At 44.3% G+C, this 23648-nt stretch overlaps 3 protein-coding genes across 8 annotated transcripts; 2 read left to right on the top strand and 1 right to left on the bottom strand.

The window, feature by feature from the left end:
• LOC131677582 (probable peptidyl-tRNA hydrolase 2) lies at positions 1-801 on the top strand. 2 transcript variants are annotated; one of them, XM_058957470.1, is made up of 3 exons: positions 1-104; positions 166-316; positions 379-801. In XM_058957470.1, exons 2-3 carry the CDS (start codon positions 173-175, stop codon positions 748-750), a joined length of 516 nt encoding a protein of 171 aa, XP_058813453.1. In that variant the 5' UTR covers positions 1-104; positions 166-172; the 3' UTR covers positions 751-801. The 2 variants fall into 2 exon arrangements, with proteins under 2 accessions (XP_058813453.1, XP_058813454.1); XM_058957471.1 differs by having other exon boundaries at positions 31-108.
• Positions 785-16679, bottom strand: LOC131677581 (transcription initiation factor TFIID subunit 1). Of its 4 annotated transcripts, none has more exons than XM_058957468.1 (9): positions 16102-16679; positions 13185-16041; positions 12506-13061; positions 11583-12448; positions 3476-4054; positions 3313-3411; positions 3065-3245; positions 1681-2103; positions 785-1452 (listed from the first exon to the last, which is right to left on the bottom strand). In XM_058957468.1, exons 1-9 carry the CDS (start codon positions 16275-16277, stop codon positions 848-850), a joined length of 6342 nt encoding a protein of 2113 aa, XP_058813451.1. In that variant the 5' UTR covers positions 16278-16679; the 3' UTR covers positions 785-847. The 4 variants fall into 4 exon arrangements, with proteins under 4 accessions (XP_058813451.1, XP_058813450.1, XP_058813448.1 ...); XM_058957467.1 differs by having other exon boundaries at positions 11583-13061; positions 16102-16498; positions 16554-16679; XM_058957465.1 differs by having other exon boundaries at positions 11583-13061.
• Positions 16680-18278: 1599 nt separating this feature from the next.
• On the top strand, positions 18279-19424 carry LOC131676305 (uncharacterized). 2 transcript variants are annotated; one of them, XM_058955421.1, is made up of 4 exons: positions 18279-18398; positions 18482-18647; positions 18709-18958; positions 19014-19424. In XM_058955421.1, exons 2-4 carry the CDS (start codon positions 18521-18523, stop codon positions 19159-19161), a joined length of 525 nt encoding a protein of 174 aa, XP_058811404.1. In that variant the 5' UTR covers positions 18279-18398; positions 18482-18520; the 3' UTR covers positions 19162-19424. The 2 variants fall into 2 exon arrangements, with proteins under 2 accessions (XP_058811404.1, XP_058811403.1); XM_058955420.1 differs by having other exon boundaries at positions 18333-18647.
• Positions 19425-23648: the final 4224 nt, after the last annotated feature.

The raw sequence follows: 23648 nt of genomic DNA, 5'->3' as shown, positions 1-23648 counted from the left end.
GGGATCCGAGCATAATTTTTATGCTGATTTGTTTATTGTAGTGGAGAGGTTATGCTGTCACGTTTTCAAAACGAACGGATCTCAGGAATAGGCGATCGAATATTGTAGGTATTATTTCAGAATACTGGTAAAGCTGTAATACACTCTAATATCTAATGATTTCAGATAAATCATGATCGACTCAACTCATCTTGTAAGTGCAGTAGTCGTTCTCGCATCATTCGTGGTTGGATATAGATTAGGCAATAAGCGCACCAACAAAAATACCGGCGAAAACCCTGAATCAATCGCGCCATCCGGCAAGAAAGAGGAAAACGTATGTAAAAATATTGTCCCTTTAATTTCAATTATTAATTTCTTAGACGAATTAAATTTCAGATTTTCTCTGACTACGGCGGTGAATATAAGATGATCCTTGTGGTGCGAAACGATCTGAAAATGGGTAAGGGAAAGATTGCAGCCCAATGCGGTCATGCCGCTGTAGGAGCTTACGAGGGAGCGCTCACAAAAACTCCATCGATCTTGCGTAAATGGCAACGAACCGGGCAGGCCAAAATTGCGCTTAAGGTTGAAAGTGAGCAACAACTGATGGAAATCTACCGAACAGCCAAAGCTAATAATCTCAACTGCTGCCTGATACGGGACGCCGGTAGAACGCAAATAGAGCCGAATAGTAAGACCGTGCTAGCTGTGGGGCCAGCGCCAAATGAAGTTTTCGATATGATAACCGGGCATTTGAAATTGTTGTAAATTTGTAGTGATACAGAAATAAATCGAAACTCAATTTAAGCTACAACTGAAATCAAACTTTATTTGTTACGTTGTTTACTTTATACTCGAATGAAGCTCAGAACCACAGTTCCCCACCATCATCGTTATCATCATTCTCATTCCCATTGTTGAAGATATCCATCTGCAAATTGTTCTGTTCATCATCGCTATCCGAGATGGCCAGGTCCTTGTGCAGTGATGGTAATAGTGGCAGCGCTTCCTGTTGCTGCATCATTTGCATCTGCTGCAACTGGCCTTCTTCAGGCATAATCTGCTGCGGAGGAAACTGTGGTTGCTGCTGAAACTGTTGAAAGTTTGGATCGAATGCGTTGCTGATTTCACTTTGCTGGTACTGAAATTGACCAGAATCAACTTGTTCGACCAGTTGACTGTGCATGTTTTCAGTGTCCAGTTGCCGATTTGACATCCCAAGAAAATCACTGGGATCGTAGTTAGGGTCGATCTCTACCGATTCATCGGCCGTTTGGGTAAAGTATTGTGTTGCACTGAGTTGCACCATTGCCTCGGCGGCCTGGTGGCTGTCTCCTTCCTCCAGCGGTGGCAGAATTGACGACGTAGACGGTGCATTTGACTGATCCAGTGTCACCGAGACACCCTCGTTGTCACTCATGATAACCTCTTCGAATTCTTCGTCGTCGGTCGAGTACTGACCACTGCGGTCTGCAAGGATTGTGTTGCAAATATTAGGAAAACATTGGGTGATTTAACCGTACTACTTAGAAATCTGAATTTTGTCGATAGAAATTGGGATTCTTGAAATACGTTTTTTAACCTACTCCACGGGACAACTGTCGAAGCATGCAATATCTACATCAAGAAACGTACGAAGCGATAGTGCGAAATTTTCTACAGCTACAACTACTATCTCGCCTACTCACCCACACTTACCTCGCTTTGATCGCTCGAATAGTCCCACTTCCCTCATGAAACCGCCACCAACTGAAGACGTACCCTGGCTAGTGGTCTGCTCATACCGGTACAAAGGGTTAGTATCTGTTGCTGTTGTTAACTTGCTACCATACACCGAGGTTCCCGTATTGACCATCCAGTTCATTTCGAAAGCCGAAGCCGATGGATCGCTGGCCAGCAGCGGAGTTGACGCACTCGACGGAATTCCTACCATTCTATCGATACCAGCCGGTAATCCCCCGATAGTATTGCCAATGCCGATACCGGCAAGACCAACCCCAGCGATACCGGTGAGCCTATTGTCGTCATGGCCATACACCCCAAAACTTTCCTTCCGGGGTCGACTACGGGCCCGCTTGAGCTCCATGTTCATCATATGCGACATCATCATGCCCGGGTATTCTAGTCGGAAACAGTGATAGGGTCAGGTTGTATTTTTTTTCTTTGGATAGCTCGTTTATACACACAGATCCCATAATTTTCTCAATTGGCCGAGAAAACTGAACACATCGCACTGGTTACATGAGGCAACACGCAGGCTTATGGTTTGTTATTGTTGGATGAATTTTGTTAGAATGAATATATGGTATCAAACATTCGTTGGTTTTCAAAATCAAACTCTCGTTAGCTTACATCCGGCAGTAGTTAGGTTCCTAAGGGAAAAGTGCGTAAAAGGCTGAACGCATAGCTTTTTCGCAGTTTGTGCATAGTCGTATCTTACGCAGGAAATCGCATCCGAAATGCGCAACTCGGTCAATCCAAGTAACTTCAAATCGTCAGATGGACCAGGTTGTGAAAAACTACGCGGATGCATCCGTAAACAAATCATAGATATCTTCACATATTTTCTCAGACGACACCCTACTTCACCGCCGAACTGGTGAGAAGTAAGGACCTTTTTATATTTCTCTAAGGAGAAAATTGGCTAACGACCAAATGATGCCATCCAGAAGCTATTGCGTGGGCTGGAGCATGATTTCCCTCCGGAGAGAATGCATTTTGTATGGTGAAACTCTTACACCTTGCACCGTTTGAAATACACGAATAGAATAAATAGTAATACAAAAGCTGTGCAATTAACGTGAAAAGCTTCGTGCATGCATTAGAAACTATCATCTACTTTTACAAGCTAACGCCAGATAAAATGCTTCCGGCAAGAATTTACTACTGTTAAAACCATGCACCCGGTAACAACAAACCATGAAAGGTCACCACTTCAACAAGCCACTGACTAATATCAACGTGCACCAAATTTTTGCAGTACCAAAACCCCAAACGTGACTGACAATCATGCAAGCGCACAGCAAATAGTGGGTTAAAATTGCGAACAATAAAAAGCGTAACATATTGGATGAGTCCGTACCTTCCTCATGCAGCATCTTCTTGGGCCGACCTCGAGCCTTTTTGACACCAAGGTTCGGTTTCATCAACCCACTGGGACCGGGTCGACTGGAATTCATCGACGCAGACGACGAAGGTCGTTCCAAATTACTCGCGTCACCGTCACCGAATTCCGGTGTTGTATCACGGGATCCATGGAAGTACTGAAAAATAAGTCAAAAAATAATATTAGAACTCTTACAATATTTGAGAATGGATAATTTCAGTTACCTTTTCGCGCTCATCATCTTCCCATTCAATGTCCGCCTCGTTTCGAGCTCGTTCCTGTACCAAAGCAATATTCTTCTCCAGTTGAGACATGTTATCCATCTATGAATCGAATTACAGGGTCCGATTGAAGCAGTTTCTTAAATAAATAATCAACCAAACTCACCGCTTCCAACGCTTGCGCTACAACCTCAACCATGTGCCGTGCTTGTTTCGTAAAGTTGGCATCAGCCCCGTTGTACATTTCACAGTTATCAGCAATCAGTTGAATATCCTGCAGCAGATCCGCTCGCGAATGGTATTTGTGAGTGCCTACCTTCTTCGACACCTTTTCCAAATCCATTGGCTTCCTAATGATCGTGTAGTAATCCTTCACCAACCGCTTGTTGACCGGCTTTAAGAAAGGCCAACTCTCCGGCATCGCTTTCAACGGACCGTTCACATACTCGCCAAGCATGTAGGACAGGGCTACCTGATCGTCATCATCCAGCAGCGGATTGATACTCTTTTCCAACCGGGTCAGTCGCTCCTCCTTCTCCTGCATGCGATCCTTGCACTTTTGCAACATACGTTGAGCTGCGATCGTGAGCGAACTCTTGGCGCCATTGTACAGCGAGGAGTTTTCCACGATCTGATTAATGTCGGCGATGAACTCCTCTCTGGTTTGATATTTTTTCTGTCGGATGCGCTCCCGAATAGTTTGCAGATCCATCGGGCGCTGGATGATTTTGTGGTAGTCGGCCACCTGAGAAAAGGTTGTTAGCAATTAAGTGTAGGTATAGAGACATACAGTGTGTCATAGTGACGTTTGAGGTCATTCATGGCGAAGAAGTAATAACGCGCGGTCGCTATCATTTGTACATGCCATTCGCCGGTTTTGAATGAAGATTGATATCCATAATCGTCAAACTTCTCAAAACCAGCAAAACATTTTAGAATGACCAAGAATGATTTGTTGGGCTACCCTACTCCGACTGAGAGTTCCCCGGTAGCGGAATTTCTCTCTGTATAGGTGTTTGTTTCGTGAGCCAATTCGCTTCCATTTTTATCACGATGAAGTCGGATAGTCCATGGGAGCGAATTTACTCTACTGTGAATTCCCCGATGTTCTTTTCCGTGGGCTATTTAGCTTCTAGCTTCGTCCCGATCTAATCGATCCAGTCCCAGGCGGTGGACCTAGCCTTCTCAACGGACCAGCCAGTAAGTCCTGAGGTTTGTTTAGCGATTTCAGGTGTCAAATCTGTTTCATTCAAAAAGTTCTGCGCTGTATTGCGATGGAAGACTACCCGATTACTGAGGATGTTCTCCATATACCCCCGCACCTACTGCATTGCCGGCTTTCGAGCCCTCCGTGTAAACGACTGTTGAACAGTTGAAACGACCTGCCAGGAGCTCCTGAAAAGCAGGCTGAACAACTTCCGAGGGGTCTCTAGTTTTTAGACGATCTTGGGCTTAGATTCGTGCCATTTTCATGCAGCGAAATGCATACGCGTGCAAATGTTTGAAAGAGGGGTTTCAACTACCTCTGTCAGACATTCGGAAGCTCGATGTACCAGGATGGGATCGCCATTACCCTTGCTTTTTCCAGTATTTGTGGTTGCTCAAATCATTGTTTACCCAAAGTGAAAGAATGTTTACAGTGTAATGTATTTATCTTGGTTCCCACCTTATTTATTTACAGTCGCTAGCTTGAATTTCTTGACACTGTAAACCGAAAGATCGAAGGAGTGATAGCAAAAACTTAATAAATATACACGCAGTTAAGACGTGTTTTTTTCGTTTATACAAATACAGTCCACTGACCCTTTTTTCGCACTGAGTTATCCGATGAACAATATGGATAGCCAACCGGGCTATACTTTGCAGAACGAGTAGATCGAATAGTAGGGTTGCTGCTTCTACCATAATTGCTAGAATCAGACTCGTGACGTATGCACCAGATGCAATCCTTAACATCCTATTGTAGGCAGGTGCGAGAGTTTCGATGACGGCATCTCCTCCTCTGCTTACAAGTCCCATGCCGTAAAGTCATCATGAGGTAACAATTGTGGACTCGATTTGGAGTAAAGAAGCTCGGTGACCATTAGGTAGCTTGGCACCGATCATCTTCAGGATACGCAGGCCTTCTTTATCAGCTTACAATGTGTTTTAAAGTTGAGCCATCGGTCGAGAGTAACACCGAGGGTTTTCAGCTACGTTTGTGTCGGAATGGTTATACCATCTATCTTTAAGGCTTGCTTGGGTTCATGGCGGACATTCGAGCTGCAGTAGAAGATGCTGGATTTCGTTGCAGATATTGTAAATCCAACATTTTTCGACCAATCGGCGACTTTTACTGCGGACTGAAGTTTTCGGTAGAGCGACTGGTCTTTCTTCCCCCATATCAGAAGCAGAATATCATCGGCGTACAGCAACACCTGTACGGAATTCGGGACCACACGGAAGATTGGTTGCATACCCACGAGAAACAGCGTAACCGATAGCACTGAGACCTGTGTCACACAATTTTCCAGCGGATATGCTGACGGCAAATGCCCCTCCACGTTGACCTGAAACGTTATTTCGGCCAGAAAACTGCTCAGGGTGTTTACGTGGACAATGATCTGCCATTTCTGCAGTGTTCGTAGGATACCATATCTCCAGATGGTGTGATATGCCTCAAACAAGTCAAGTGAAGCTATCAGACAGTGTTCGTCACGATTCGGTAATGATCTCTCCAACTCCGCAAAGTATGTGTCAGTGCCCCGGCCAGACCTAAAGGCATGCTGTCGTTTGGCGAGACGCCCGTTCAACTCTAGTTCGGTGGTCAGCCGTCGGTTGACTATTCAGCTCGTTAAGGTGATTGGACGGAATGTAGCTGGGCCCGCGACAATCGGGTTTGGCTTTGGAATTGGCACGATGATTCCAGTTCGCCAACAGGGTGGGAATACGCCACTGCGTCATATTCTTTTGAAAAGCTCAAACATGGCAGTTTTCATCGACAATGGCAGTCGCTGGAGCAACTGATGCAGTCCGGTCCTGAAGAGACACTTCGTCCTCTGTCGAGTGCCCACAACAGCTCATTCCGAGTGAAGTCAGAATTATACATATCATCTGTATCTAGCGAGAAGCCTATTCGGTTTCGTTCGACCTTTTCCTTTTCCCTCTGGAATGATGACGAATAGCTGGAGGCTGCGGATTTTTCGCTGTAGTATTGTGCCAGCTCTTCAGTTGGTGGTGGATCTAGCCTACTCACGAGATACCCGGTAGGGCGTCGAGGTCGGTCCGGCGATTCCTGTTAAGCCCGACGTCTTGTTCACTGGCGCCCCGACGACCCAAACCCGGTGCTTTCTAGCCGATGGTACTACTTGGTTAGTCTCTTCTCCACTTTCACTGCAACTCAGAGAGTATGCTTCTAATCAATCTGTTGATAGCATCTCAGATATGCTCATGGTGGCACATCTCTTCGACGATATTTTCAACTGTCACACCAAGTATATCTCAGTATTGAGGATGAGACACCCGCCAGCAGATGTCTCGTGCTGTATCTTGGTCCTCCGTTAATCAGCATGATCCTTGCAAATGCGTTGGTCTTTCTCAAATACATAGTCGACATGGCTGTTGTAATTTAACCGATCGTCGACCATCACACCCAGGTGCTTCAGAGCACGCATCGATGAGATGGATTGCACCCGACGCTGACCGACACGCTGGATTTTTTACGGTTGCTGACTAGCACTACCTCCGTCTTGTGATGAGCCAGCTGCAACTTGACATCAGCCATCCAGGTTTCCACGATACGTATTGTCTTTGCCGTCAACATCTCCACCTCCTCAAGGGTCTCGCCGGTTATTGTCAGGACAACGTCATCTACAAAGCCGACGATCTCAACTCTCCTGGTCAACTCCAGTATTCACAGTCCATTGTACATTATATTTCAGAGCGTTGGGCCAAGTATAAAACCCTGAGGCTCTCCCGAAGTGACTCTAATCGACCTCTGTCTCATGTTCGTTTCGTAGACCAGTACTCGGTTCTGGAAAAAAAATTTCAGAACCTTAGAGATAGTCTGAAACTCGCATTATGTGCAGCGCTACGACGATCAGCCCCCTAGCTGGCACTGTTGAATACGTTCTTCACGTTAATTGTTAACACGGCGCAGTAGCGATTACCTTCTTGATTCGATGCCTTCTCAGCGCTTGTGATGACTGTGCGGATGGCGTTCATCGTCGACATCCCTTTACGGAACTTGAACTACCTCTGCGATAGTCCGTTCTCATTTTCAGCGTAGGTTGTCATCCTAGTGAGGATGACCCTTTTCAGAAGTTTACCAAGAGTATCTAGCAGGCATATAGGCTCATACGACGATGGATAGTTTGTCTGGTTTTGGCAGCAACGTCAGCTTATGAATCTTCCGTCTATCGGGGAAGAAGCCATCGTCCAAGCATTTCTGTGGACAGTCCTGAACATGTCCGGAAACGCCAGGATCGCGGTCTTCAGTGTCACGTTGGGGATACCGTCCGGTCTGGAGCTTTCCTCGCTTTCAACCTTTTTGCCACTATAAGGAGCTCGTCGTTGGATACTCGATTGCCACAAGCATTTCTGCATCGACGTATGGTGTAGGTGGCCATACTGTTGGGTAGTGCTTCTGGAAAAGACCCTCAACGATAATCTTCATTCTGTCAGCGCACATTTCAACTGGCGTCATTGGACCTATGATCCTGGCCTACACGACACGGTAAGCATTGCCCCAGGGATCCGTCCGCTTCCACTGTACAGCTCCTTGTAGCGCTCTCTGAAGGCGGTTCTGGGTTTTCAGGCAGGCAGCCCTGAGGATGTTGAGCTTTTCGTTCCACCAGTACGCCGGACTCCGGTAGTTCCTCGGTCCATTTTCCTCGGCATAGTTACATCACATGCCCTCGTTATTGGTTCCGACAGCTCATCGGCATACGGAATTGAAGTGATGCTGCCAGCACGAAGTGCTTGCACATAAGGGTTCTTTGTCGAAGTCCTTTATTTTCCACTTTCGCACGCCAGTCCTCACTCTCCGCGTTACCGTACAATTCTATCAACAAATGGCATAGTGGATCGCTCGGTGCTCATTATGGGTGTGCTGCTCACCAACTCGCCAATTAATGTTATTCATCAGCGAAGAACTGCAGAAAGTTATGTCGATGATGGATGCTAGAAAACTTTTGTTCCACAGCCTTACATCCAGCTTCACCAGGGCTTTCAAAAAGCTGTAAGCTTTGCATTGGCCAGCCTGCTACCGTACTCCACGATCCAAGCATTAAAATCTCCTTCTATTACCACCTGGCGGTCGTACGATTAACGAGTCGGTTAGTGCGTCCAGCATCCGATTGTACTGCTCTGGTGTCCATCGTGGGGGAGCATAACAGCTACATACGAATACGCCGTTGATTCTAGCGATCACGAAGCCTTCGTTCGTGCTATCAACGACCATGGACAGGGAAACCACCCCTTACTTGGATTGTCGCCATCCCTGTACTATCCACCACCCAGTTACCGTTATGAGAAGGAAAACGATGCGTTTCTGCAATAATTGCAAGGTTGCACTTTGTTTCTGTTGTCGGCTGCCACAACAGTTGTTGTGCAATGTCGCAATGATTGAGCTCCATCATTGTTGGCCTGCCTTCGCCTTTATGTATGCAGGGCATTTGAAGCCTCCCGTCGTCTGGTCGTTTCCGTTCTCCGGTTTGCAGATCATGCACCTCGGATGCTTCGTGCAGTGCTCGTGCTACCAACGTGCTCCTTTTCTCCGTATTTTCTACACGCTGCAAACCTGTCCGGGCCCTTGCAGTTCCTCGCATGATGTCCGAGGTCTAAGCACCTGAAGCTTCGCTCCATCTGCCTTGTAACTCGCGGAGCGGCTCTCACCGAGCACACCGACCATCCGACTTATATTTTGCCGGTTTCCACCAGCTTGTTGGCAATGACCACCGCTAGTCGAATCACCGCCGTTTAAGTGCCTCCAAAGGATTTCCAAATCCGGATAGACGCCGGTACATCTAGTTTGCACTGCTCGATCAGTGCAGCCCTCCGTTCTTTTACAGTCGTTGTCTCATCTAGACCCTTGCACTCGATTACGGCTTCCTGCGACAGGGCTCTCACGTTCACTTCGCTGCCCAAGGATTTAGCAATGAGCTCACGGTAGGTCAAGCTCTTGACGAAAAGATCCTTCTTCAGCTCGAAGATCATCTCGCCTTTCTGAGTGCGCCTCGTTTTAACAACATTCTCTCCCAACTCCTTCAGCTCTGGGTCCTCGCTCACTTTCTTGAGAAGAGCAGCGTAGGACGTCTTATCCTTCGCTTCGATGATCAGTGCTTCGCCTTTGTATCTCTCCCGAGGCTTACATTTCTCTTTCTTCTCTTGTTCTTTTTTTCTCTGTTTCCTTGCTCTCCACTTCGCCTGCTGGCTTCCCACGACGCACCAGCCACGGTTTTTCCCAACGTGCCTCTGGTCTTCGGTGTCACCTCAGTTTCTGCTGTCACGTGTTCTACGGCTTCCATCGGAGCTTTTTCTGCTGATTCTCTCACCAAGAGCGCCTTCTGCTCGCTTTCATCAACTGTTACGGCCGATTTAATACTCGTTACCAGCTGATTCACCTTGGTGTGCACATTGTGTTTGTCCTTCACGAACTCATAGAGCTCGTCGATCTTTCCCCTCATCTCCGTCAACTACGACTTCTCAAGATGTCAGTCATTCTGGGTGGAGTCGCTACCTGATCTTGGAGTACTCGATTCAGTAACCCCATCTCACGTTGGTTTCCTCGTGGCTCACTCTGTACCAAGCCGCTGCTGGTACTCGCTGTGGTTACCGGTGGCATAACCAGTAATCTCTGAAGTTTACCGCTCCTTGCAAACGCAATCACGTCCTTCTCCTCTCAAATCACAGTTGTTTTTATCACCCTTATTCTTGTTTACGACGAACGCGAGATGCGTTCGAAACCGGTTTGTATTCCCGTTTACGACAGCAAAATCAAATGGGCTTACAATTCGTTCGAATCGCTTTTGAACGAATCTCACATTCGTCCTTAACAAAAATAAGGGTGTATCCCTGCTGATGGGTCCCAACTCTTGATCCCTATCTCCACTCGTTGTACATAGTCGCCTCTAGTGATCCCATGGTTATCTATTCGAGCAGGAAGGTCATGCTAGGGTTGACATTATCCTTCGTGGAGAGTAGTAGCCGGATCGGTGTAAAATCGGGAATGGTCCATCCGAACCTAGCGGTGACGAGTTTTGAACGTGCTCGGAAACCGGCCAAGGTTTTGGCGCGATGGAGGCAGCTTCTTCCGGAACTATGTTTTTATTAGAAGTTTAGCAGAGCTCAATCCAAAACCCTCCATATCCTAGCAAGATTTCCCAACTCGCAGTAGGTCCGCTGGATAAGATGAGCTCGCTGATCTACTTACTTACTTACTTTTATTCCTGCGCACCCTTGATGGTGCATAGGGCCGTAGTGAAAGATCGCCATCCTGGGCGATTGCCCGCCATCGTTTTGACCTGCTGCCAGGCTAAATTTTCGTCGACTTCTTTTATTTCCTTGTTGAGGCTGCGCCGCCATGAACGTCTGGGTCTGCCTCTGCTGCGTTGTCCTGCTGAGTTCCAGTCTAACGCTTACTTGCAACGTTGGTTTCCGCCCCTGCGCAGAGTGTGGCCGACCCACCTCCACATTCGTTCCCGAATTTCTGTCGCTATCGGCTTCTGATGACATCGACGATGGAGCTCAGCATTACAGATCCAGTTATGAGGCCACCATGAACGAATCATGAGCTTGCTGATTGGCGCAGATCTATTCTTCGACATATTGAAGTCGAGTCAGCTCAATCTAGTAGATGATCTTCATCACCATTGAAGCCCAAATTGTCAACGTGTCCATCCAACAAGCCAACAATGCCACCATAGACATCAGTAACAGATGCAGCAGTTCTTGCAAATCGAAGAAATACCGGACATCCCCAAACTTTTGACTGATGAGCTGGATTGTGAAGACCATTTTCCTTCCATATATGAACAAGATACGAGCAGCAGCTTCATCGTTAAGCTATCGTCTTTTAACCAATTGGACGACTGCCGTGCTCTAGCCCAAGAAAGCCACTCGTCGCAAACAGTATGTGGACTAGAGACTGTCCGACCATGCTACGTTCTCCACTATTGCTCAAGTCGACGCCACTGTCCCCTATTTCACTTATATAATTGTGGAATCTTTTGGGTTAGAGTCAAATAGGCTGAAACTATTCTTTAAATTAATATAAGTACTTCACAATAACTCACCTGTTTCGCATTAACGGGAAACATAAACGGAGTAACATCCGGCATATCGCGCAGCTCGTTGAGCAACTGTTCCAGAATGGACGATAACAGCACCACCGGATCAGTCCTCCTTCGGTTGGCCGTTTTGTTGTGTCGCTTCAAATAGTCACAATTTATATCGCCCCCTACACGCCTTCGCTTCTTACTGACCGCATCCTTTGGAACCTTCAGCAGCAGTGTTCTTCTTCGGACATCCTCATGGCGCTTCAACAATTTACCACTCAGTTTTACCTTCGTTCCATCTACATTAACCAAATCTTCGTCGTCGGCATTCAGTTCCTTTTCAATTTCTTCCTCTTGTTCTTCGGTCATCGCCACCGTTAGCGACGGAGTGGGAATCGTTCCCGTGTACAGCGGACATGCTTTGTTGGTTCGCATGTGGCCTACCTGACCGCAGGCACCACATTTCAACTTCAAATCAGGTTTCAGCTTGATCTTCTTACGAGATGATGGACTGTGTTCCTTGGGATGACTCTCCTTCGGCGTCGAAGGATTAGTACTTGATTTAGAACTACTAGGCGTCTCTCTATCTCCAAGACTGATGGGAGTTCCGACGGAATGGTGTTGGTGCTGTTGCTGCATCATGCCGATCTTCTGCTGGTTTCTTTTGATGCGCCGCAATTGTTCCTGAATGCGACGCTTCTCGCGTTTCATTTCTTCCTTCTGGGCTTCATCCAGCGTAGCGAACTGTCGGATGAATGCCTCATCCTTGGTGGTGCGAATTTTCACATAGGCATCGATAACCGGAGAACGGCGAACGATTTCCACCCGCGTGAATTCACGTCCTTCGGAGTTTTTGAACGTGCGAGTAATTTTAAGAATTTTCGCTGTAAAAATAAAATGACTTAGTTCGGAAAAATCTTGACCCGTCGAAAAATACTTACAAGTAGGGGTCTGCTGTAAATCTTTCAGGTCTTCGTCCTTCTTTTTACCGCCCTTGGAGCTTCCCTGTTCTTCCATAATCTTCCGTAACAGCTCCTGACGTTCCTGCTCTTCCCGTTCCAGCGAAAGCTGCGTCGAAGTTTTCTTATTCGCAAGCATATTCTCCAAATTTTTACCCAACTCCTCCAAGTCTGATTCTTCCGAGGCGGTAGACTCTCCTTCGTCGGTCGACAGTACCTCCGAAGACGCCAGCACCCGATTTTGCAGGTCAAAGATTCGCTGACACTCCTCCTTGTACCGCTCCTGATGTTCAGCAATGGAGAATCTGTTACCGCGGGAAAACTTATCCATGCCCTCTTCACCGGCCTTGGCTTTCTCGGTGGATAGCGTCCGAACCACATCGATAACCTCCCATCGCGAAAGCTTTTTGATTTCCTCCTCCGGCACCTGGAACTTTCGCAGCAATGCTTTAGCGTTGTTCAGCGAAAGACGCCGCAAATCGGCATCCGTACCGGTGACGGTACGTTTCGGTTGACTTTCGATTTCCTCCTTGTTTTGCTGCGGTAATGGAAAACGTTAAACATCTAGATCAGTTAGGGAATATAGCACTTGGCTGCAAGTCTCTTAACATTATTTTACTAGAATCTACCAAATAGACATGCAAACACAGTTCAAACTCACCGTTGGTTTGTTGGGCATCCGCACGTAGGAAAAACCTTCCCCGCATCCAGTCGGATCAGCTGGACCATTCAGCTGTAAAATACATTTTCCTCTCATCGCCTGAATGTACGCTCGAGTTGTGTTCCATGGTGCCACCTTAACCTCGTCGTCCATTTTCAGTTGCATCTCCTCGTCGTCGTCTTCCTGCTGGGCGAAGATGAATTTTTCACCGTAGCCGGCATCCTTCAGGCGCTGTTCGGCTGCGATCATGCTGAAGTATGCACAACACTGCTCTGGAGAAACCATTGCACGAATTTCCTCCTCTGACGGGAGCCGAAACTCTGGCTTGATGACCCAGAAGTTTGAGTCCATACCGGTTCGCTTAAAATCGGCACACTGCTTCAACCGCTTTCGGATGCTACTCTCCGAATGTGCTGGGAAGGCCTTTTTGATGTCATCCATGCGAATTTTTCGCGGATTGTCTCGACTTTTCCAGAACAATCTGTAGATGAAAACCTGAAGAAAATCACGTACAAAGTTGTTGGCCCGTTTCGAATTCGGCCCCGGGACTTCGTACAGCGGACACTCCTGACCGGCCGTGTATAGGGCGTCGATTTCCCGGACAAAGTAACTACTACGTGTCCGCAGCACTAGGAAGTCTGTGCTCTGAACTGTGTGCGGATAGATTGGCGCTCGGTACATGTTATTTTCGATCACCTGGATGCAGTGACCTGGGTGCAGAATGCCCAGGAAGGGAGACGTGTGCGCATAGTGGGTTTCACCGTATCGATACTCCTGGGGACCACTGTCTTTAGCGGCTTTGCGTTTGTAGTAGTTTTTGATTTTGGTAGCCATACCAACTTGATTCATGAGGGGCGGATGTTCTTCACAGAACTCGACTAGGATGAGTTCGCCATCTCGACCGGACAAATCCTCCGGGGTGCGCATGAAAAAAACGTCACCACCACCGGAAGCGATCCGTTCAAGCTCGCGTTGTTTGGATTTCTTTTTGATGTGTTTCAACAATGGAAGAACCGGTTGGGGATTAGTTGAAGCCAGTGCACCATGTGAGTATTTTTTCATCGGTGGCCGGTGGAACATTCGGAGTTTCATCGGACCCATATGCGTAGGGATGAATGGAGCTCGGAGTTCTACAACGGGGGTGGAATGTTGTAATAAATTGCCACCACTGACTTTGAGCTTCAGTGTTGCTTCCGAAGACTTTGCCATGTAGTAAAAATCGTTGGAGATATTGAAGGGATCGCGATCGGGGCTTTTAGGAGGTGGCGGAGGCGTGTCTTCTGCAAGAACGTTGATAACACCTGCTTTACCAAGCAGGATCTTTGATTTTTTTACGTGCGGATGAGGAATTTTAACTTTCGGAGCAGGGCCAGTGTTCCGAATTATCTTGGACGGATCAATGTCATCCGGAATGCCCAGAATAATGTTCTCATCGTTCGGATCCAAGGTCAGTACTTTTGGTTTGGGAATCTTTTTAACTGCTTCCGCATCCCAGATAACTTCGTCTTCCCATTTACTGTAAACCAGTTCCTCATTTTCTACCGGAAATATACTATACCAGGTGTCATCGTTTTCCTCCTGCTTATTCTGGGCTGCGTTGATAATCATCTGAGCTTTACTCATTTTACCTTGGGTGGGATTGGGAAGTTTTGAACTGCCGATGGCCGGTGATGAAGGCATACTTTTGCCAGGCTGACTGAATGCTCCCGCAGTTCGTGACCCGCTAGATGGAAGCCATCCAGCTGCATTTATCTTCGAATTCAACTTTTGCAAAACCTTATGTTTAATGTCGTTTCCGTCCCATACCACATCATCCTCCCAATGCAGTTGAGATACCATCAGAAACGCATCATCGGGAAGGGGCTCTCCTTTGATTTCAACTTCCTCTTTTCTGTCTGCCGTTTTGAAACCATAATCGAAATTTTCTCCCGTTTCAGGCACATCCAGCATATCATACCAAACCTGAGCCGGTCCAAATCGCCAATCGGCAACCTTTGGTTTGGAATCGCCACCATTGTCTGTTTCCGGTTTTTCTTCTTTCTCTTCCTCTCGCGTAAGACTTAGCAATCTGTCTTCGTCGTCCGAAGCCCAATGATCCCGTGAAGGAATTGGCGCATATACCAGATTAAATCCATGAGCACGACGAGGTTCATCAGAATCCGACGTCGAATCAGATCCTTCCTTCATCTTCTGTTTCTGTAGTTTCTTCTTTCGTCGTCGGCGAACGCTTCTCCAAATCTGTGGCAAACTGGACACCTTACCGGGCCCAAAAAGTCTGGAAAACCGTAGAACTTTGTCCGGCCGAAAGTCCGGAAACAGCTCTCTCACATCAACGTCTGCATATTTCGAAGGTAACATCGCCGCTAAAGGCGTGTCCAATTTCCGTTCTACCTTTGGCTTTTCTACAATCACTTCTTCAGCGTCAATTTTTCCTTCCACGCCACTGATCGGAGCACTAGGCGGCGGCATCAACTCCTTATCATCAACGCCAGCAACTTCCTCATCTTCCTCTTCATCACCACTTTCGATCACAGTCGGCTGTGTTTCAACAGCAATAACGCTTTTCAAATCAACCTTGTTAACCGGGATTGCCGCCTCAATATCATCGTAATCATCATCGACAGCTTCCGCTTTGCTTCCCGCTGGCTCAACTGCCACAGGTAAATCCTCGGCAAGCTCATTGATATCGGAATAATCAACGGCATCTTCAGCTTTCACTTTGTAGTTAGCATTATCATCATCGTTATCATCGTATCGATGGTCATCACTCGATGAGGAGTCGTCGCTGTCGCTATGTTCCTCCGGTTTTTCAGTTCCATCTGTTAAAACATCGGCTAGAAACGACGATAAACCCATTCTAAAAAAAAAAAAAAAGAAATGAAGCGCATTCAAATTCCCAAATCTATACAATACTTACCGCGACAGCGACGAGAGGTGCTGCTTTGCTTCCTCGTCGAGAAAATCATTCTCCAGCCGTCCATGCTCGTCTATATTACCGAACAAAAATCCAGCTAGATTCAGCTCGCCTGCATCGTTATCATCGTCATCGTTTTCCATGCCCTGATCATTTTCATTCTCACTATCGTTATCCATTCTCAGGCAGAATCAAAACAAAACGTCGTACGGTGCACCACCCATACGCTCCGTTTACAAACAAACAAACAAACAATTTACACCGGCGTATAGTGTAGATAGAACAGAATTGACAAAAACAAAAGGCCTTTGGCACACGAGCAAACCTGCCGTCAAAGCCTTTTCACTTGACAACTCACCGCTGATGGATCGAAACTGCGGAGGCTAGTTTAGTTGGAGAGCTTCAAAGAATTACCGATTACTTCATAGGTTTCACTTTACTACATACAAAAATACTTCAAATAGTTGCGCCGGATGGTAGGGAACACTTTAACGAACAGTTGGAATAGAAAACCTTAATTTTTGCAACTATTTTACAAGAAAAACTGCGGTACTGACAGTTGCTGACCGACTCGAGTGAGATGATGGCGATTTTTTGTTTTGACATTCAGGCAGGGAAGCCAGATATTTTTTTTTGATGGACCCTTTAAATTTTGTGTTGGTATTCCAAAAAGTAAATGCCCGTAAAAGTATTGTTTCCCTCTGAAATCGTCGTGAAACGGATTTGCTGTCCTCCAAAATCAAACGTCCAAATGGCAAGCGGTAGGCTATTAAAAATTTGCGCAAGGCTACTTGCTGCAACATACCGTTTATTGTAGAAAGAGTGGAATAAGTCTATTAGAACAGACATCCCCGTATTAAAACGTTAGAATCCTATTAAAAAACATACCATGTATTGCTCGTAATGTGTAGAAAGAAAAAGATGAGGCAGCAAAAAACTTAACTGTAATGTCGTGTAAAATATTTGTAATTAAAACGAAAAAAGTATCTATAAAAATCTGCGCTAGCGAAAAAATCTACAAACATTAAAAGTGTTTATCTATTGTCGTTTTTGCTTGACCCCGAACCTGAGTCTGGTTGCGACCCCAACTGCTGTTCATATTGACAGCGGTTTGGTTTAGAACCAAACGCTGGTTTCGGTTTTACATGCGAGTCGATCTAGGTTTGCTCTCACGGCTCACAGAAAGGTGGCTTGCTATTCCGCGAATTGACAGTTTTCGGTGACGTCAGAGAAATCGTTGAGATAAACGGATTTCTCGAAAGTTGTTAATTGACAATATTTGAGCTCTTACGGTGGAAAAAATAGTGTGCAATGGATTTTTGACGTAAATTACGCCATAATTACACTAGACACAGTGGATAATCAGTGATGTGATTATTAGCGTAAATCGGGAATTTGGATGCATGCCATAGAAAACATATCCCACCGTAATTTTCTAATCATAGCAAAGGTTTTGGACATCCGCTTAGCTTCCTTGTGATTTACCAGGTGCTGATCATTCGTTAGCAGCAAACAATATATGAATTTCATGTAAATGTTTTCGCCGACGATTTCTATGACGCGCTCTCGTCAAATGTTTACACTCTAACGAGCTAGCCTAGTATATGTAAGCCGTGGTTTGCTCTAATGTTTTTGTGGGGGCAAACCTACACGCCACCGAAAAACTACCTAAAATTCAGTATTTTTGACTCAATCTCGTGGTATTGTACAGGAAGGTACAATTAGGTAAACCGTGTTGAAGGTAGTTTCCATTTAACTACGGCAAAAATAATAACTCAACCTTGAGTTTAATTTACTTAAATTTAAGTTGAATTTACCTAATTTTGAGTATACCCCAAACAACTTTAAAGTACCTTACTGCACGGAAGACCACGACTGAGTCGAATCTCTCGTTTTGATTTTGACAACACTAATAAGTGCGAAAGCGACGCACAGCTCAAAAGTACCTAAATTTAAGTTAAAAGAACTTATTCTGTAGGTTATTTTACGGTTGCGTGTAGAGCGGATAATATCATATCATATGATCTAAAAACGAAATCAGCATAAGTTTCACCTCAAGCAGAAACAATACATGTCAGCAAATCTGGCATCTTTGCTATAATCAATCTGACATCACAAAAGGCTTTTTTCGGAACGCCAGAAAATGACGTAAAACACCATGGCAGCACTAGTCGAAAACGCTCAGCCACAGGGATGATGCGGATGATGCTTATCAACTGTCAGTTCAACTGTTTATTTCGAATGTTCGTTTTTTGAATTTTTATTTTTGTAATTTGTAATTTTATTGAGCACGATAACCTGTTAGTACAGACTTTGAATCAGGTCAAGGAAGTTGTTGTAATTCATAATTTCAATCTTTTGCTCTGCACTCTGTACTTTACAGCTTTAAAAGTTATTTTTGCCACGTAAACCGCTATTTAAAATGGGTAAACCACTGACCCTTTCCGAATACAGTAACTGGCTGCAGGCGCTCTGTGTTGAAAGTCTAGTGATTAGTCGTACAGCTGTGCAGCTTGCAGAAAGGGCAGAGAAAATCGTTTCCCTCAGAGGTACGTCCATTTCTACAAAAATTCAAATAAAACGTAGCATTTAGTTTTTCATAAATTCTAGAAAAAATATCGCTTCGAGTGCACGAGAAACGCCAGAAGGCAAAGCAGTTGGACGAACAAATAGCACAGATCACGCGAGATACTCAATCGGTGCGGGAATGTTTGGCTGATGCAGAAGCGAAACATGCTAGACTTTCAGAGGAAAACGAATCATTAAAGCGGGAGTTGGTCGAACAAGAGGCTTCCGCACAACAGTGTTCTCAAAATCTACCGGATTTGGAAGAACGACGGAAGCTGCTGGAGCAGGAGAAGTGAGTAGAATTGTTTACTATTGTTCTAGCTTATTAGCAGTAACAATATCTACAGGTCGGAATTGGCAGCGCTCAAACAGTCCGTGGCCGAAGCTTTGGATTGTACTAACGTGTGGGATGTTCTACCGATTTTGTTGGCTCCCTGCGACACAAACAGCAAAACGACGACGAGTACGAACTGGAGTAAACTTATGAAGAAATGATAGTATGCTTATAGCACTATTTACACCGATCTGATCCGTTTCAGTGACAATGTAGTACCGTGTCCGTGCACGGTACTGAAACTGTTTGGAATGGTGTAAATTTGGCTTATATCAGAGGATATTGATCCGCATACAAAGTATAAAACATCATCATTTTATAAATTTGATAACTAATGACTAATAAGTATAGTGTATGTTCTTGTGCGATTATTACTTTAGGTATGTGAAAGTTGGAGAGTTTTCGTTTGAATAAAAAATAGAGATTAGATTGTTAATTATTGGGAATTAGATTATAACTTTAAAATCTAGTAAATCTATGAACGTCGGTCAATAGAGATTCAACAAATTCCGAAGGGACTAGGTACGTACATCTGCAAATCAATCTTCGGACATCAGAGATTGATATTAATTTGCTTATTGTCCAACATTTCGACGATGTTCATGAAACAGATTTTCATAGAATCGATTCTAAACCTATGATCTTCAGAAATAACCAACTATCCTTGGAATGAAGTATTTTATTCTGAATATTTGCAAATTTCTGGCTCATTATTACGTGGAGATCTAGCTTGCCCCGTTGTCTGTCCACTTGAGAAAAATCTAAAGTATACACCGAATAATAGACGTATTTCCTGTCTTTGTCAGAATGATTGCGATACCACTATCATAGTGAGTAACGACGCTCTTAATCCCTCTGGCATAAAGAATCGTCATCTCATCTAACCATATTATAATTTAGTGTTCATGGTAAGAGTAGAAAAAGGTGGTATAGCCAGTTTGCTTATAGACTTCGTGGAAGCAGGTGTCAAAGTTGGCGTGGGGTACATTTGTACCCCAGTGTACGGTTGCCGCTAGCGTTTCGTCAGGTTTCGTGCTGTCAGTAGAAATGTGACTAGTGACAATGAACCAGTACACGGTGCGTTACATAGCGGTACTTTCCGAGCCCCTGCTCGACCGGAATGACATTTGGTGCGCACTTTGTTTACTTGGCTGATCAGCTGTTCACAGGCTTTCTAAAGAACAGCTGATCAGCCAAGTAAACAAAGAGAGCGCAACAAATGTCATTCCGGTCGAGCTGAGGCTCGGAACGTAACGTTTGTAACACAGCGTATTTTGATTGATACCGGTTTAAATACTGGTTGTTTTACTACGTAAGTAACAATTAGTATTATATGATCGTTTTTAATCATTTATTCAATTTGAAGTAGACGAAAACTCGTTTTCTTTTTTGCTGTTTTTTATTGTCTATTTTTTATAGCTTTACAAAACAATTGCAAGCATAATAATTATTTAGGCACAGTAACTGCTGTAACACTAACGTTGCGTGTTACCAATGTATCAATCAAATACGCTGTGTTACAAACGCTACGTTCCGAGCCCCAGCTCGATCGGAATGACATTTGCTGCGCTCCCTTTATTTACTTGGCTGATCAGCTGTTCTTTAGAAAGCCTGTGAACAGGTGATCAGCCAAGTAAACAAAGTGCGCACCAAATGTCATTTCGATCGAGCAGGGGCTCGGAAAGTACCGCTAGGTAACGCACCGTGTACTGGTTCATTACTGGTCAGAAATATTTTTTTCATTTCAATTTCCACCCCATTTTGTGGTATTTTCCAAACCCCGATTTTTAAACTTTCTTCCAAATAATTGCAATTTTTCAAAAATGTCGAAGTTCCATTTTATACCATTCTTTCAACTTTTAGAATCATTTAATTTTTTTATTTAATTAAATGGATTGAAATTCGCAAAGTTATAGTAATTTTTGTGAAAAAAAGTCAAAATCATGATTTTTCACTTTTTGTTTTGCTCAAACCATTTTTTGCATCTTTGATTTTTTTTTAATTATTCAAAAGGTCCTAAGTGACATTGAGCTCGAACTGAGAAAAACGAGGCTGAAGTTTCATGGACCTAAAACAAATCCCCATTAGAGAACAAATCTAGAGAAAATTTAGAATAGGACGTAAGTAACAATGAGAGATTCTCTTTGGGGTCTTTCTCTTCTGTTCATTACTCGGCCATTTAAGCATTTACTACTCTACTCTTTGCATAATATTCTAGTAAAAACCGTCGGCTTTCGATATGTACTGGAAAATTAGTGCAAAGTGTTGTAATGACGTCGTGATAAACAAAAGAGAAAGTAAACAAAGAGAAGCTCTCAATGTTACTTACGTCCTATTGAAAATTTTCTCTAGAAATATGTGTTTTGATGGAACAATTATGCCAATAAAGTCTAAGGAGAATGCTCTTTAGATAAATATTACTGAAAACATGTAATTTTTAGTGCTAATGTAGTTTTAAAGCGCTTTAGAATGATGCGTCCTTTTTAAAATTATAGGACCTTTCACATAGGTCTTTTTTCGGCTTAAGAATTATACGACGCTGCACATAAGGCTTTTTTCAGCAAAGGTAGCTCTTACGGCGGATATTGAATTTCTTCAAAGTTTTCGACAAAGTGAGCACCGGAATACGAATGTTCTTCATTACTATGGTAAATAGTTGCACTGAATTTAACAGAAGTCTCGCAGAAAAAAATTGCGGGAAACTTTATATTAACAAACCATTGGCTGGAAGGTGTTAAAACCAACGAATGGCATATTACTTTAGAATAACTAAGCTTTCCAATTATCATTTAATTTATTATTCTTTCTAAATTCAACTTCGAAAATAAGTCGCATGAACAGAAGAAAATAGTGTTCTTTATTTTGATGCTTAGGACCACAGAGAACAGACGTCCATCTTCAGCATTCAATTTGTGTAAAATCTCTAACGGTTTCGAAAGTAGTTTGGATATCTAAACCAGGTGCGCTACTTTCGTCATGTTTTTTTGTGGCTGAGTGCGACAGAATTGACAGCGGTTATTCCTCTACCCAGTCAAACTAGTCCGGAACCGATTCGGACTTCCAGCATGAATTCCAGCTCAAATGCGCCAACCGATAGAGTCGGAATCGGTTGTTTTCTACTGAATCCATTCAGGATTTCGAACCGGTTCCGGAATGGATTTGACGGATAGTTGGGATAGGTTGGTGTGGCGGCGCTAGTGTTTTTAATATATTAATTCAAATGTTTACACACGTTTTTTAAATATTTTTGTTCGATCATGGATGTCTGTTCTCTGTGTTAGGACGTTTTTACTAGGTACCTATGTGCAGTAGAGCACTCTACACGCCATCGAAAAACTACCTAAAATTCAGTACTTTTGACTCAATCTCGTGGTATCGTGCAGGAAGGTAAAATTAGGTAAATCGTGTTGAAGGTAGTTTCCATTTAACTACGGTAAAAATAATAAATTTAAGTTGAATTTACCTAATTTTGAGTATACCCCAAACAACTCAAAAGTACCTTATTGCACGGAAGACCTCGACTGAGTCGAATCTCTCGTTTTGTTTTTGACAACACTAATAAGTGCGAAAGCGACGCACAGCTTAAAAGTATCTAAACTTAAGTTAAAAGAACTTATTCTGTAGGTTATTTTATGGTAGCGTGTAGTTAGAGTGTGGCCAAGAGGCCATGACGTATCCAAACGAACATGAAATTTGACGTATTCACAATAGAAATACGTCAGATTTCTGCTCGTTTGGATACGTCAAACGCGTCTTGGCCGCACTCTAACTAGAGTGCTCTAATGTGCAGTGGGAAAAACATAGAATGAAATGAATCTTGCGTTGTTTTTGCATGGCGCCTATGCAGATGTTTTGAAATGTTTCACGCATAGGTCCTTTCAATTTAAAAGGTCTCAAGTGCAAAATTTCAAAATATGATCATGAAAACTTTGCGACTTTTTATATAATGCTTGTTATTTTGATAAATACTGGGTATAATGAATTCTGGTTTTCGGTATTCGTTTGCTATGTTGTAATCACATGCTGCGCTGCAAATAACTCAGTTTGTTTACATTTGTCACTAAGGCCCACTTGAATCAGTACTCTTGAATTTAATTAATTCCATGCTAACACTTACACAGCTGTTTTTGCAACTAAAAAACGACGAAAATGATGTTTTATAAATTTCCTTTTGTTTGCATTTTTACCTACAAAAGTTGCGATCAAACGCGGTGTACATTTGTACCCCAGTGCAACGTTCTAGGGTGGAAAACGCAAGTGTGACGATCTAGGGTTAAGGATAGATTGCTTCTGTATTGTTTCCGTAAGTCCGGTTTGGTCCTGAGGGTGTTAGATTACAGCAGCTTTCTCATTCCCGGTCGAGGCGAGAGGTTTGTTGGATGCTGGTGTATTTTGGGCCACGGGCGACCTCCAAACTGTGGTGGGTGTGACGAAGGGCCTGCGATGCTTTGGGGTTGTTGGCGATTTTTTTTTGCCGATCTGGTTTGGGCCATGGATAACCTCTCCATAACCGGGGCGGTTTGGCAAAGGGCCCGAGGCTCATGAGCTAGGCCGAGGTTACTGGTTGAAATCGTCGTGAGGGTCGACGTGTTGGCGAGACTGGGGGTGTTTTCCTTCCGTTAGGTGTTATTGGTTTGGCTTCTCACCT

Source organism: Topomyia yanbarensis, chromosome 1, assembly GCF_030247195.1.
Source record: "Topomyia yanbarensis strain Yona2022 chromosome 1, ASM3024719v1, whole genome shotgun sequence".
NCBI classification, from domain to species: Eukaryota; Metazoa; Arthropoda; class Insecta; order Diptera; family Culicidae; genus Topomyia; species Topomyia yanbarensis.
The sequence above is the reverse complement of the archived record's forward strand: the minus strand, read 5'-3'. Positions and strand labels throughout refer to the sequence as shown.

Excerpts from the sequence above, each read along its gene's own strand:
- LOC131677582 (XM_058957470.1), top strand. The coding sequence starts at position 173 with ATGATCGACTCAACTCATCTTGTAAGTGCAGTAGTCGTTCTCGCATCA. Across the intron at positions 317-378 it reads CCGGCAAGAAAGAGGAAAAC|ATTTTCTCTGACTACGGCGG; the intron begins GTATGTAAAAAT and ends ATTAAATTTCAG.
- LOC131677581 (XM_058957465.1), bottom strand. The coding sequence starts at position 16,277 with ATGGATAACGATAGTGAGAATGAAAATGATCAGGGCATGGAAAACGAT. Across the intron at positions 4,055-11,582 it reads TTCCCGTTAATGCGAAACAG|GTGGCCGACTACCACAAAAT; the intron begins GTGAGTTATTGT and ends ACCTTTTCTCAG. Across the intron at positions 3,246-3,312 it reads AAGATGATGAGCGCGAAAAG|TACTTCCATGGATCCCGTGA; the intron begins GTAACTGAAATT and ends CTTATTTTTCAG.
- LOC131676305 (XM_058955421.1), top strand. The coding sequence starts at position 18,521 with ATGGGTAAACCACTGACCCTTTCCGAATACAGTAACTGGCTGCAGGCG. Across the intron at positions 18,648-18,708 it reads GAAAATCGTTTCCCTCAGAG|AAAAAATATCGCTTCGAGTG; the intron begins GTACGTCCATTT and ends CATAAATTCTAG. Across the intron at positions 18,959-19,013 it reads AAGCTGCTGGAGCAGGAGAA|GTCGGAATTGGCAGCGCTCA; the intron begins GTGAGTAGAATT and ends CAATATCTACAG.